This window comes from Chiloscyllium plagiosum, unplaced genomic scaffold, assembly GCF_037043375.1.
Source record: "Chiloscyllium plagiosum isolate Xiang-an unplaced genomic scaffold, Cpla_swu_hap1 HiC_scaffold_20, whole genome shotgun sequence".
Taxonomy (NCBI): domain Eukaryota; kingdom Metazoa; phylum Chordata; class Chondrichthyes; order Orectolobiformes; family Hemiscylliidae; genus Chiloscyllium; species Chiloscyllium plagiosum.
This window is the reverse complement of record NW_028270158.1, coordinates 59799296-59815315: the sequence shown is the minus strand read 5'-3', so window position 1 is coordinate 59815315 and position 16020 is coordinate 59799296. Positions and strand designations below refer to the sequence as shown.

The following is a 16020-nucleotide window of genomic DNA, read 5'->3' as shown; positions in this document are numbered from 1 at the left end:
CATTGAGGCAGACAATGCTTGCTATCAGATAAAAATTATATCAAAGATAGAAACCTTCATCTTAGGTCTACATTAACACACATTTTTGAAACATTGCAAACTCAATGCAAGCTCTTCAGTTGTTCCCTAGGTTGCACATTTAATAAGTGTACTGGCCTTCAGCAGATTTCCTTACTTCAAGATTATTAGGATATAAACTTACTGATTGCATGAGAAAATGTTGCATACTTTTTAAACAAAAATCTGCTTCACAATGTTTGTGACAATAACCCACCAAATAATACAGCCAATGAACCTTTATTGTTGTCAGAAACAATGTTAGTGTTTATAAATTGCCAACTTCAATCACAGATCCAGTTCTGTTGCTTTCTGAAAATGTATTCCCTCAAAATACATCATGCAATGAATTGGAAAATAATAATAAAAACCTGTCTTGAGCAGGACCTTAATCTTTAGTTTCGTTGCTCTGCTATTGGACATGAGTGTTAATTGGATCCAGATCCATCTATGTTTATAGTTCCATGCCCATTATATATCTACCTGAACCCAGTGAAACAATGATAGTACAAAAAAAATTCCAAAATCAAAAAAACTTCAGAGTGCATGTACGGTGACAAAACAGACTTTCCTGAAATATCATCGTCACAGTTATAAACATAAATCTCAAGGCAAACTTCTATTCCATGGGGTCTTATCAGTCGTGACTATACGATTTATATAAAAAAAAACAGCTGAAGGGGAAGAACAGTGACAACATCAAAAATTTAAACTCAAGACACAGTAAGGCTTCTGTCATGTATTCTGCAAAGCTGCAGTCCAGTCAAGTGGTAGCTAAAACACTACCTGGAATTTATCACCACTTTAGCAGCAGTAAACAATACAAGTTTTGATTTAGTGCTAAAACTAGTGTAATACAAAATTGGCAGCACAAAATGTTGGTTCAAAAATAATGGGGGAAGGCACGTCGGTCAAATTTAGAGATGGTGTCCGCAGTCCGCAGAGATGCGCATGGGGGCATCAAGTGCTAATTGTTATTTCTGAATTAAAAACGTATCAGCCAAGGATCTGAATGATAACTTGTATATCACCAACATTTTGGTCAAGTAAATTCTTCTCAGTGTCCCCATGATGTAAATACTGACAACCAAGTAGGTAACATTGCTTGATGTCTCTTTCGGTCTGCATAGCCCATTTAATGTAGATGTGCGTTGAGGTCATATTTTTCACAGAATTTATCAGTGAAGGGAATACAAGTCAGGTATTCACACCATTCACAAGTTATTGGGTAGACATAGAACAGAACTACCAGCCCTGCAAAAAGTCCGACAAAGGTGATAAGGAAGATCATAATCTGGCATCGCTTGCGGTACAAGTCAAATCTCCCGAAGCTGATGTATGGGAGGAATGCAAAGGACAGGAAGAACCCACTGACGAAGCCGGAGATATGAGCAAAATTGTCGATCCATGGGAGCAGGCCAAAGGCAAACAGGAAGAGGACGAGGGCCACCAATTTCATAAAAGCCCTCCAAGGCCTGGCTAGAATCTGCCAACTCTGAAAGAGCTCCACAAAGAGACAGGCGAGAATTCCAAACTGAGAGCCTGCTGGTCCCACCTTAAAAAGACAGAGAAATAGAAGATAATTAATTTGCCATTCCGCAGAACGTGAATCTTTCTAAACCAGTAACACAGTTTGTGCCCTCAGTACAAATGCCGCCTCACCATGCTACATTTACCATTTGCTAATGCACCATTTATTACCGCCTTATCAAATAGAGACAAAGATTTCGGGTAAAAATACATTTAAAACTAAAGCAGATTTTAATGCAGATATAAGCTACAATTATTTTCTATAAATGCAATTGACAGTGATGTTTGTTCATAGGATGTGGCTATCAATGGCTAGGTTAGCATTTCTTGCCCATCCCCTTGAAGATGGTGAGCTACCATCTGCAGTTCCTGGGACGTAGGGACACTGAAAGGAAACAAAAGGAAATTACAGGCTTTTAACTGAGTGATAAATAAGGAGCAGTGATGCCATTTCAAGTCAGGATAGACGTGATGGTGTTCCCAAACATCTGCTGCCCTTGCCATTCTGGAGATAAAGGTCAAGCGTTGGGAAGATCTGTCACATTGTTCACCTTTGCACACTGAAGTTGCTATACTGACGACTAATTACTATCTCACACTCTGATTAGATTAGATTATTTACAGTGTGGAAACAGGTCCTTCGGCCCAACAAGTCCACACTGACCCTCCGAAGAGCAACCCACCCAGACCCATTCCCCTACATTTACCCTTTCACCTAACACGACAGGCAACTTTGCATGGCCAATTCACCTAATCTGCACATCTTTGGCCTGTGGGAGAAAACTGGAGCACCCGGAGGAAACCCACGCAGACACAGGGAGAATGTGCAAACTCCACACAGAATATTGCCCGAGGTGGGAAGTGAACCCAGGTCCCTGGCGCTGTGAGGCAGCAGTGCTAACCACTGTGCCACTGTGCTGCCCTGTCTCTTATTAAGAACAAGTAATTCAAACATAGTTTACAATTTGCTCTTATTTTGGTCTTCAACTGTCCCCTCGTGCAGCATCAAAAGAAAACGCCGGGGATTTTGTTTGAGATCTTAACTTCCATCCCTCCTCATTTCTGTGAAGGCTACATTCTTGAGGAATTCTGTCTTTTCTCTTTTCTGTTGCTGACGAGCCTGCTGAGCCCCATTCTCAAAAGAGGGCGGCTCTTGCTGAAATGAAAACAACTGAAGGAAGGTGATACAAAAGCTACAGCTAGTAACATGGCTTTCGATGTTGTATATAACTGTGATCAAGTGGACAAAATCCCAGCTATATAATACAAGTAACCTAATCCACTCTTTTTGCAACAGGCAGAGAATAATAGGTCTTCTACTTCACCTTAGCGCACTCACTTCATGCACATTACTTGAGGATGTTACTAGACAGATCAGGCTGAACAACACTCTGTAATTTCTAAAACTGTTTGACTCCTAACCTGGTGGGCAGAACTACTGTGTGGGCAACAAAAAGTAGCAGCAGGATATTTTGTCTTCATCTTGTAGATTTGATGCTCATCGCTCTTAGCGAAATTCTCAGAAATTGTCCCTGATGCTAATGTTGTCTCTCTTGCTGGTGATGTAGTTAATATTTCACCACCTTGTTGGTGATGTTGAGATTATCTCGCTACTTAGTGATGTTCTGGGATATTTTATACTTTACCAGCTCAGGCATAAGTTGAACATAGAATAATGAATCAGAGTCTATCTCATTTGCTTCCCAGCTTCAGTCTCAATGTATAACCTTGGAGTCTCAGCTCCACCATGATTGGATTCTGTCTCAGTAGATACTTAGATATTTACTTTTTGAACAGCTCAGGCAGAAACATGCCATGCCAGTTGTAATACTTCCCTCTTCATACCAGTGTATTATAGAGCTGTAGTCTTGGTTCCACCTAGTCACCTGGGAGTAGGGTATTGTATAACAGAGTTGCCAGACACTTTCTTCCATTTAAGTACCCTGCAGGCGATTCACTATCTATATCAAGAGGTGTGGGGATCAGAGAGACAATAAGACAAAGTTCGGTCTTGTTTTGCCTCCCAGCATTTCAGGACGGTTCTATCAACCATCTGGTCATGTCTTTCTGTAAACCAATGTCCCCCAAGGAAAAGTGGTAACAAGGTGATTATGTCAGACTCTTCAATGAACTTCTTACATTCTTAAGATGAACTGGGTTCTGTTGTCATATGTTCTTTCAAGAATCCCTTACTCAGAGACAAGTATATATATACACACACACACAAAAAGAACTGCAGGTGCTGGAAATCTGAAACAAAAACTGAAACTGTAGAAACTCAACATATCGGTGCTGCATTTAAGGGATGAGAAACAGAGTAAACATCAAGTTCAGTCAAGTCAGAACTTGATGCTGAGATGATTATGACAGTTGACAAATGTTTCAGATGAAAGGGCAATTTTTCGCAACAGTTGTAACCGAGATAACCATTCTTGATAGTGTTGTGAAGAAACGAGCTCCGACAGCATCCTGCAGCATTGTTTCCTCTTTCTACTGGGTTATTTGTATTTCTGGCACACACTGCAAATAGACACCTTTCGTTTGAAGTCTTTCTATAAATCTACACTGTACAGAATTGATCTGGTTCTGGGCTAACACTTCTCCAATTCTATGAGGCACTCAGGCACACTCTGAAGGGATCATTTTAAACAGTGCACTGGGGGTGGTATTTCTTGATTTAGCTGGTAGAATGCCATTTAAAAAAAAATTAATTCTGTGGGATGAGGGGATCACCGGCTGGGCCCAGCATTTATTGCCCGTCCCTAGTTGTCCTTGAGAAGGTGGGGGTGAGCTGCCTTTTTGAATTGCTGCAGTCCACCTGCTGCAGGTTGACCCACAATGCACTTAGGGAGGGAATTCCAGGATTTTGACCCAGCAACAGTGAAGGAACGGTGCTATATTTCCAAGTCAGAGGTGAGTGGCTAGGAGGAGAACTTGAAGATGATGGTGTCCCCACATATTTGCTGCCCGTGTCCTTCTGGATGGAAGTGGTTCTGAGTTTGGAAGGTGCTGTCTGAGGATCTTTGGTGAGTTTCTGCAGTGCATCTTGTAGACAGTACACCCTGCTGCTACTGAGAGTCGGTGGTGGAGGGAATGGATGCTTGTGGCTACTTTGTCTTGCATGGTGTCAAGCTTCTTGAATGTCGTTGGGGCTGCACCCATCCAGGCAAGTGGGGAATACCTCATCACACTTCTAACTTGTGCCTTGTAGATGGTGGACCGGCTTTGAGGAGTGAGGTGAGTTACTCACTGCAGTATTCCCAGCCTCTGACCGGCTCTTGTAACCACTGCGTTTATGTGTTGAGTCCAGTTGAGTTTCTGGTCAATGATAACCCTGGGATGTTGATAACAGGGGATTCAGTGATGGTAACACCGTTGAAGGCCAAGGGGTGGTGGTAGATTGTCTCTTCTTATTGGCGATGGTCATAGCCTGGCATTTGTGTGGTGCGAATGTTACTTGCCACTTGTCAGGCCAACCCTGGATATTGTCCAGATCTTGGTGCATTTAAACTTGGACAGGACTGCTTCAGTATCTGAGGAGTTGTGAATGGTACTGAACATTGTGCAATCATTGGTGAATATCCCCACCTTTGGCCTTATGATGGAAGGAAGGTCATTGATGAAGCCAGTTGAAGATGGTTGGGCCTAGGACACTACCCTGAGGAACTCCTGCAGAGATGTCCTGGAGCTGAGATGACTGACCTCCAACAACCAAGACCACCTTCCTTTGCGCCAGGTATGACTCCAACCACCGGAGAGTTGGCCCAATATCCGTTGATTCCAGTTTTGCTAGGGCTCCTGAATGCCACACTCGTCAAATGCAGCCTCGATGTCAAGGGTTCTGACAGAATAACTTGGTCTGACAAAGTAGCATTGCTGGCTGAGTCTGTGTCTGTGGTATCTCATCAGGTCATCCCAGGATCAATTGCTAAAAAAGCATCTGTAACTCCATCTTTGCTGGTTGTCTGTCTAATCTGATGCGTTGGCAGTGGTCACATGATATTGAATAGATCCTCTATATTATGGTTCACCTGCAGTGATAACAGATCAGAGGCATCCGCCAGCACCCTTTCTCTGCCTGGCTTGTCTTTTAGAGTGAAACGGTATGAAGTGTTCAAGGAAACTTGCAGTCTTTCAGGTGCTTTACACAATTTGCTTGTACATTCCAGCATCAATTTTCTCCAACATAGAAGTGTAAGAAAGTTCGCACACCCATGCACAAGTTCCAAACGCGGACTTTCCGTCTGGATTAGAGCCTCTGATGTGAATGTTATTGCTTTTCAGTAATACCAGGGAGACTTCTTACTGGTTTGTAGAAGCATCTATTCACAGAGTGATAGGTTTCTTTCAGTAGTATGACGGAATATAGGAGGCGAAAGTGAGGATTGCAGATGCTGGAAACCAAAGTTTAGATTAGAGTGGTGCTGGAAAAGCACAGCAGGTCAGGCAGACCTGAGGGTTGCAGTGAGAGAGAGACTTACTGAGACTCTTGTGGAGAGAGGAGAAGAACTTCTTCAAGGTAGACATCCATCCATCTCTCCACCCTGGAAGCTCCCTGCCTCCATTCCTGATGAAGGGCTTTTGCCCGAAATGCCGATTTTCCTGCTCCTCAGATGCTGCCTGACCTGCTGTGCTTTTCCAGCACCACTCTAATCCAAAAACTGATGGGAGGTTGTCCAGGTGAGACCTCTGCTGGAGTACTGTGTCCAGTTCTGGTCACCTAGTTATTGGAAGGATATTATTAAGATGGAGTGTGTTCACAAAGGATTTACCAGAATATTCCCAGAACTAGAGGATCTGAGTTATAAAGAAACGCTGGATAGGCTGGGACCTTTTCCACTGGAATGTAGACATTTGAAAGGTGACCTTACAGAAGTTTATAAATCATGAGGGATATAGATAGAATTAATGGCAGTTGTTTATTCCCTGGGATGAGGGATTTCAAGACTAGAGGGCACATTTTTAAGGTGAGAGAAGGCAGATTTAAAAATGACATGAGGGGCACATCTTTTTTTTTCCAACAGTGTGGTTTGTGTGTGGAATGAACTTCCCGAGGAAGAGGTGGATTTGAGCCCAATTACGACATTTAAAAGCCATTTCGGTAAGTACTTGAATAGGAAGGGTTTGAAGGGGCCAGGAGCAGGCAGGTGGGACTAGTTAGTTTGGGATTATGTTTGGCATGGACTGGTTGTGCGGTGGGGTCTGTTTTCATGCTCTGTGACTCTAAGAGTTTCACCTGTGTACTATGGCTTTGAATTTGTTGGAATTTCTTGTCTATGATTCTGATCATCAGTAGTCAACATCATCTTTAGTCAGTACTCATACATTTGCCGAGTTCTGACAGGTCAGACAAGGACCCGATCAAGTCCAGGAAGCTTTTCAACTCTTTGGAGTTTGCCTAAAACTAGGGACACAGATTAAGAATAATGGGCTTTTTTTTTGAGGAAGACAAAGAACATTTTTTTTCTCCTCTCAGAGGGTCATCAGTATTTGGAATTCTTTTCCCTGGACAGCAAAGGAGATGGGATTGTTGAATGTTTTTAAGGTAGAGTCAACACACACAAAAGCTGTTAGGAGTACACAGAAAAATGGCTACAATCAGATCAGCTATGTTGTAAGTCGATGGTGAATCAGGCTTAAGGGCCAAATAGGAGAAAGTGAGGACTGCAGATGCTAGAGATCAGAGCTGAAAATGTGTTGCTGGAAAAGCGCAGCAGGTCAGGCAGCATCCAAGGAGCAGGAGAATCGACGTTTCGGGCACGAGCCCTTCTTCAGGAATTAAGGGCCCCCCAATTAAGGACCAAATAGCCGGTTTCTACAGTAATTCTGGCATTTGTATTTCTCAGAAATGGCTGCGATTGTTTTCAGGGCTCCCCTTGACTCGGTCACGTGACCACCAATATGAAGGACTGTTGTTCTGTCACCTACACAGTACAATTATCTTCATTTCATTTGATAGCAGCTTGGTACAGTGCACAGCCAGTGTCTTGTAGGCCCGTTCCGTTATGTGTCTGAATTTTTCAGGTTTATGACTGAAAAGAAAAACCATTCCTCAAGAACCTCAACACCAAAATGTAAAACACCACCTCCAAAACAACGGGCTGGAAATCTTATTGAGAGCTTGAGGTATTAGTGCATATTAACACTAATGGCCTCATGGCCATTAGAAATGGGAGTTTAGATTGATAAAAGTTACTTAAACTTTGCAACTATAGGGGGAGGAAACGTCTATTCCATTAACGTAGGTTAGATTGTTTCAGATTTAAAGGATCCTCAATTCACAGGTGACCCACAGTCCCTGAGTGGATGGTTGTTTACCAGTTTTGAAAGAGGCAGTTCAAATTGTAAACATTACAGTAATGGCTCATTATGTTGCTGCCTATTAAAGGGGAAAAAATAAATCACCCTCCCCCCCCCTCCCCAATTATAACCAGCGATGACTGAACATTATGGATATTTTCTGGCCAACAAACCTTTTGTGTTGAGTGTAAACCAAGTAATGTGAAACATTCAGTAAAACATTAACTGACCTGAGGGCAATCACATTATAGAGTGACCAATCTAATTGCATTTAACCTCAATGACCTTCAATGCAAACTGGGTGTGAGAGGCACAATCTAACAGTCATTATGAAAATTTTAATGGACTTAATTAGGAAGTGATATTTGTCAAATTGCAGGGGTATGGTGAAATTGTTCATATTGCTCGCACTTAAACAAAAATGCAGTGCGTTGGCGACATTTATTTCATTAGCACCTGTAATTAGCTCTTGTTCATGAAAGCAACAAAAAATTTAAACCTTTCATGATTCAAAAAGCAATGCCATTCTAATTAAAAGAATTCTGCACAAAATTACAGCTTTTAAAAAAAATCCTATTCCGTAATTTCAATGGAAAATACCAATTCAAATCAGGCAAAAGTAAGCAGCAAGAGTGTTTGTGTCAAAGCATTATTTTCTTTTTTAAGATGGAGTTCTTAATAGTTGGATAGCTACATGTAGAAAAGGTATTTAGTTAGCTCCATCCCTCCTCAATCCAGAACCTGACACTCATTGCTACTTTCATTCTGATCTTTTAAAAAATGGTTTATTGCCAGACTTAACTGGTTCATTTATAATCTACTCCAAATTAGCATCTAATTTGAAGTCTTGCTCGAGGCTTGTAAATTCTGAACTCACACCCCATAGATCAGTACTTAGTTTGAGTCAAGTAATTTGGTTGGATCTACTTTATGAGTTCCTTGGAGTTGTAACATGTCAGTCATGCCTTCCCTTGACTGTTTCTCTGCAGACAAGAATTGCAGTTTTGTGAGCTGTGTAAGGGACCTGATTTGTACATATTTTAATAACATTTATTTCAGAATTTGGATTCTGAACTAGTGGCACGTGGGGTTTGGCTTGTGTGTATTAGGGAGTTTAATGGTTAACTTATCTGTACTTCATTTCTTTAAACCCAGTGTGAAAGAGGGAGTCCAAGGAGAGCTAATAGGAATGTGTCCATTGGGAGAGTTAAACAAGTAGATAAGAAGACACTGTAGAGCATTGGATTCTGGATTAGTGGTGCTGGAAGAACACAGCAGTTCAGGCAGCATCCAAGGAGCTTCGAAATCGACGTTTCGGGCAAAAGCCCTTGGTTTCAGTTAGGGGGATGAGGAATTGATATTTTGCTGCTAAAAGAATACCTATATCTTGAAAAGCTTTTGGTTTCAGTTCATGGAAATTCTGGCTGGAGTTGGACATACCAGAACCATAGCAATGAGACAGCATAGAAGGGGGCCATTCAGTCAATCTTGGCTATGCCAACCCAAAAAGAAATATGGTTCCCACAGAGCAAAAGTTCAGTTCAGAAAAGTTAAGAACATGTTATCTCAGGTGTAAAGATTTAATCTGTAACTTCCAGAACAGAAATGTTTATTTAGAACCCTGAAGGGCATATTCAAGAGGCGGTGAAATTATTGTTGAGAGAAGACACAGCTGAGTACAATGGTGACTCTGCATTTCTCCTTTGATATTTATAATTTGGTCTTTTTTTTCTTTGGTCTTGTAAAATAGAATTTAATTGATTCAGTGGCTGCATGCTTAGGCTTTAAAAAGAAATAAGTGATTTCCTTTTACTGAAAATATTAAAACAGAAAATTGTTTGCATTAGATTAGAATCACTAAGTATGGAAACAGGCCCTTTGGCCCAAGAAATCCACACTGACACTCCGAAGAGTAACCCAACCAGACCCATTCCCCTTCACTATACGTACCATGGACTAATGCACCTAACACTATGGGTAATTTAGCACCGCCAATTCACCTGAGTTGCATGTCTTTGGATTGTGGGAGGAAACCGGAGTACCCAGAGGAAACCCACGCAGACACGGGGAGAATATGCAAGCTCCACACAGACAGTCACCCGAGGTGGGAATCGAACCTGGGTCCCTGGCACTGTGACCACTGAGCCACCATGCCACCCTAAAAAAATCTCAAGAAAGGTTTAAGTGTCACGATGTAAACTGGTCCAACAGCTATTTTTAAAAACAGTGTTGCTTCTTACCAAATTATTTATTGAGCGAGAGAAACTGCACTTTACATTGACACGTATACCTGATGATTTACCTACCTCTGCCCGATAGGGCAAGAATATGGCACTAGCCAGATTTCCGGTGATTCCACTCAGAATGTAAATGATTGAAATCCGAAGCCAGCCTGCTAGTTTTTCAAGGTCCCTAAGGATTGTCATTTGGAAGCAGATGGACACTATACAGTGAAGAATCCTGTGAGATAAATAATATAAGGAAAAAAATCAAATTTAAACCTCAAAGTTTTGGAGGATAGGTTGGAGACATTAATCTTGCCACTGAAAACTGCAATAATTTCATGATGTTTAATATAGAACAGTTGCATTGCTCGTGTGATTTTACATTAAAGGCACAATATAATACAAGTGACTGTGATATCTTGCTGACACATTTCCTGTTCACAATTGTTACTTGCAATTTGTAGTGATTGGAATGAGGTGGATCTCTTTGTTAAATTTCCTAATCAAGGATCTTGTCGTCAAAGAAAATTACAGCATAGGAACTGGCCCTTCAGTCCTCCAAGCCTATGCTGGATCCTCTATCTAAACATGTCGCCTATTTTCTAAGGATCTGCATCTCTTTGCTCCCTGCCCATCCATGTATCTGTCCAGGTACATCTTAAATGATGCTATCATGCCCGACCTCTACCATCTCCACTGGCAATCCATTCCAAACACCCACCACCCTCTGCATAAAGAACTCTCCATTAAACTTTACCCCTCTCACCTTTAACTCGTGACCCCTAGTAATTGAGCCTCCGACTCTGGGAAAAGGCTTCTTGCTATCCACCCTGTCCATACCTCTCACGATTTGTAGATCTCAATCAGGTCCCCGTAACCTCCATTTTCTAATGAAAATAATCCTAATCTAATCAACCTCTCTTCATAGCTAATGTCCTCTATACCAGACAACATCCTAGTGAACCTCCTCTGAACCCTCTCCAAAGCAACCACACCCTTTTGGTAGTGTGGTGACCAGATCTGTACGCAGTATTCCAAATGTGACCGAACCAAAGTCCTATACAACTGTAACATGGCCTGCCAACTCTTGTACTTAAGACCCCATTTGATGAAGGAAAGCATGTCATATGCCTTCACGACCACTCTATTGACACCTTCAGGGAACAATGGACCTGAACACTCAGATCTCTCTGTACATCAATTTCTCCAGGGCTTTTCCATTTACTGTGTAGTTTGCTCTTGAATTGGATCTTCCAAAGTGTATCACCTCACATTTGCCTGGATTGAACTCCATCTGCCATTTCTCCGCCCAAGTCTCCAATCTATCTATCTATATTCTGCTGTATTCTCTGACAGTCTCCTTCACTACCTGCTACTCCACCAATCTTAGTGTCATCTGCAAACTTGCTAATCAGACCACCTATACCTTCCTCTAATCATTTGTGTATATCATAAACAACAGTGCTCCCAGCACGGATCACCACTGGGACCACTGGTCACAGTTCTCCTTTTCAAGAAACTCCCTTCCACTACTACTCCTGCTGCCCAGCCAGTTCTCTATCCATCTCGCTAGAACACCCTGGACCCAATGCAACTTCACTTTCTCCATAAGTCTACCATGGGGAACCTTATCAAACGCCTTACTGAAGTCTACGTATTTGATATCTACAGCCCTTTCCTCATCAATCAACTTTGTCACTTCCTCAAAGAATTCTACTAAGTTGGTATGACATGACCTTCCCTGCAAAAAACCATGTTGCCCATTACTGATAATCCCATTTTCTTCCAAATAGGAATAGCTCGTATCCATCAGTATCTTCTCCAGCAGCTTCCCTTCCACTGACATCAGGCTTATCGGTCTATAATTACCTGGATTATCCCTTCTTAAACAAGGGGACAACATTAGCAATTCTCCAGTGTTCTGGGACCTCCCTTGTGTTCACGGATGCTGCAAAGGTTAAAGCCCAGCTATTTCCTCTCTTGCTTGCCTCAGTAACGTGGGATAGATCCCATCTGGACATGGGGACTTGACCACCTTAACGCCTTTTAGAATACCCAACACTTCCTCCCTCCTTATACCGACTTGATCTAGAGTAATCAAACATCAATCCCTAACCTCAACATCTGTCATGTCCCTCCCCTCGGTGAATACCGATGCAAAGTACTCATTAAGAATCTCACCCATTTTCTGACTCCATTCATAACTTTCCTCCTTTGTCCTTGCGTGGGCCAACCCTTTCCCTAGTTACCCTCTTGCACCTTACATATGAATAAAAGGCTTTGGGATTTTCCTTAACCTGTTTGCTAAAGAGATCTCATGAGCCCTTTTAGCCCTTTTAATTCCTCATTTCAGATGGGTCCTATTTTCCAGATATTCTTCCAAAGCCTTGTCTGTCTTCAGTTGCCTGGACCTTATGTCTGCTTCCTTTTTCCTTTGAGCCAGTATCACAGCTTCACCTGTCATCCATTGTTCCCTAACCTAGTCGTTTCTATCCCTCATTTTCACAGGAACATGTCTCTCCTGAACTCTAATCAACTTCTCTTTAAAAGCCTCCCACATATCGAATGTACATTTACTTTCAAACAGCTGCTTCCAATCCACATTCCCCAGCACCTGTCAAATTTTGATATTGTTGGCCTTCCCCCAGTTTAGCACTCCTTCTTTAGGATCACTTATCTTTGTCCATGAGTATTCTAAAACTTACAAAAATTGTGATCACTATTTCCAAAGTAATACCCTACTGAAACTTCAACACCTGGCTGGGCCCATTCCCTAACACCAGGTCCAGTATAGCCCCTTTCCGAGTTGAACTATGTACATACTGCGCTAGAAAACCTTCCTGGATGCTCCTTACAAATTCTGCTCCATCTCTACCTCTAACGCTAAGTGAGTCCCAGTCAATGTTGAGAAAATTAAAATCTCTGTCACCACCATCCTATTGCTCTGATATCTTTCCATAACCTGGGCCAATCAGGAAACTCTGACTGACTAATGTAAATAGGGGATTTAGAAGCCCCTCAGTTCAGGAGAGAGACTCTGAGCTGGCTGACCACAGTCCGTAAACTGTGCACAAGTAAATAGTGACTTGGTGATGGGATACTCTGTGCAGTTAGCTCAGAATCACAGAATCTCTAAAGGTGTAGAAACAGACCATTCAACCAATCAAGTGCACACCCAACCCTCCAGAAGGCACCTACCCAGACTCACTTCCCCTACCCTATCTCTGTAATCTTACATTCCTCCCATGGCTAACTCACTCAGCCTGCATATCCCTGGACACTATGGGGCAATTTAGCATGACCAATCCACTTAACCTGCACATCTTTGGACTGTGGGAGGAAACCGGAGCACTTGGAGGAAACCCACACAGACACGGGAGAATACGCAAACTCCACACAGACGTTTGCCCGAGGCTGGAATCAAACCCAGGCCCCTGGCGCTGTGAGACAGAAGTGCTAACCACTGAGCTATTGTGCCACCCTTCGACTTCCTAAGACAGATTTTAAATAAGTGGTTTTGGGACATCAATGACACCAGCCAAGCCACAATGTTGCACAGTTAGTTTTTAAGATGGTGATGAATGGGTAATGCAGCTTTTGGGAGGGTGATTCTCAGGCACTGGTGCGAGGAATGCAGGATTCTGGTCCAATAGTGATGGGTGAACAGCTGTGGATAAGCAAGTCAGGATGACTTGCAACATGGGAGTGATGCTATCCCCATAATAATATTACCCTTTACTCCCTGACAAAGTCACAGGCCCAGTTCACATTCAAGTTTATCTATTTTCTTTTTGTTTGAATAAAGACTGACTTGCTCCTTTGTAGAGTGATCCTTTAATTTCTTTAGCACTGGGAAAACAGAACCGAACTGTAATACTATTTCACTCCAGGGTACCATTGCCAATTCAGCACACAGTACTCTTTTAACACAGGACTGAACATGCTCTGAAGGAATTACTTACCGGTGCTTTATTCATAGTGAGAAGATGAATCAGAGATATTTATATTTACATGATTATATACAAGACAGGCTGGGGAGAGCATGATGAGAGAGGGAAAAAGACTTAGATTTTGATTTTTTGTTGTCATGTGTACTCAAGTACAGGAGTACAGTAAAAAGTGTCTAATGTCGCCACACACCGTGTCACCTTAGGTACAAAGGAAAACCAGATACATAAATCTGAGGTACAAGATACAGACCTTCACAGTATTAAGTAGAAAAATAAATAAAACAGATAACATTAAGGTCCTCCTTAATATTAATTAGAAAAATAAAAGAAATAAAGTTAAGATTTCAACAGCTGGATGGCAAGATTGGGCCAGGTGAGTGTATCTTTAAGTCTGATTGAGGCGTGAAAAAGATGCAATAGATTTGTTACTTATTAAACATCTCAACTCAATTTTCTAAGGTCAATTGAAGTTGAGTGTCATATGGTATGTGCTCAGTGTTGCTCATTTTATATCTTTGTAGCCTTTAAGAATCCAAATCCTGTTTAGAGAGGAACTGAACATAAGTCAAGATGCTCTCCCTCATTTAGAAAAGGCGTTGGTGAGAGCACCTTTTTGTTTTGTGTGTTCACAAGACATGCTGGCCAGGGTACATATTGCCCAACAACATTGCTGTGGGTCTGGAGTCACATCTCAGCCACACCAGGTAAGAATGGCCTTCCTGCAGTCTAATGTTAGTTATTAGTTGTGAAATGACAGAGGTCACTAAAAGACTTCAGAGAACCATATGGGTTTGGCCGACAATCGGCAATGGTTTCATGGTCTTCATTAGACTCTTGATTCCAGATTTAAAACAAAAGATATTAAATTCAATTTCTGTCTCTAATACGGTGTCCAGTTTGGGTCTCCTTATTTAAGGTGGATGTAATTCTGTTGGAAGTGGATCAACAAAGGATATTGATGTCTGGAATGAGCAGGTTGCCTTTTGATGAGCTTGATTCCACTGGAGTTGAGAGAGTGAAGGGTGACTTTACTGAAGTGTACAAAGTCCTGAAAGTTTCGACAGGGAGACTGTGAAAAGGATATTGCCTTTGCGGGGTAAGTTCAGAAATAGAAGGCAACGGTTTAAAATTAAGGGCCACTCTTTTAACATGAAGGTGAAGATAAATTTTTTCTCTTGGGACAGTGTGAGACTTTGGAACTTTGTCTCAGGGAGGTGGTTGAAGTAGCAGCATTGGAAATTTTTAAGGCAGAAGTGGATAGATTCTTGTTAGTCAAGGGATCCAAAGGTTATCAGGGATGGATGGCAATTCGGAATTTGATACACAAATAGATCAGCTATGATAATCTAAAGCAAAGCATTGAGGAATCTGGATATCAGAAACAAAAATAGAAATTGCTGGAAAAACTCAGCAGTTTCTGCAGAGAGACTAACAGATTCAATGTTTCAAGTCCAGTGACTCTTCTTCAGACCCCTTCTTCTGTTCTGTTCTCTAACATTAGTTACTTCAATAGTGAAATGTTAATAGTCAGTGAATCAGTAACAAGGAGGCATAAAATTATCAGATGCTTCATGTAACATTACTCTGACCTACAGCAATATAATCATTTACATTATAGTCTGAAGAAAATATAACTTGCGTTGGCGTTAAACAACACCATGACCTCTGTCATTTCACAACTAATAACTAACATTAAACTGCAGGAAGGCCGTTCACAAATGAAACACATTTCTCTGGCTGTTTACAGAAGCTGGCTACTTTTAAACCCCGAGAAGCTGAATTAACTACTGCAGCATTTTGGAAAACTTTAAAGCACTTATTCCAAGGCACCACACTTCCGAGAGAGTTCTTGAAAGGATAAAACTAACTTTCAACGGGTATGGCACAGAGTATAAGAGCAAGGAGGTAATGTCGGAGTTGTACAGAGTGTTGGTCAGGCTACAGCTAGAGTACTGTGT

The 16020-nt window shown here is 41.7% G+C and overlaps 1 protein-coding gene across 8 annotated transcripts in view; it reads right to left on the bottom strand.

Annotated features, from left to right (window-relative positions):
* Positions 1–281: 281 nt before the first annotated feature.
* The window catches only part of LOC122560494 (inactive rhomboid protein 1), a 365137-nt gene continuing 349398 nt past the window's right edge, over positions 282–16020 (bottom strand). For all 8 annotated transcript variants that reach the window (XM_043711146.2, XM_087998010.1, XM_043711147.2 and 5 more), the window contains 2 exons: positions 10194–10347; positions 282–1612 (listed from right to left, as the gene is read on the bottom strand). In XM_043711146.2, the coding sequence (XP_043567081.1) occupies positions 1193–1612; positions 10194–10347 (574 nt within the window). In that variant the 3' untranslated portion in view covers positions 282–1192. The remainder of the gene's footprint in view (positions 1613–10193; positions 10348–16020) is intronic.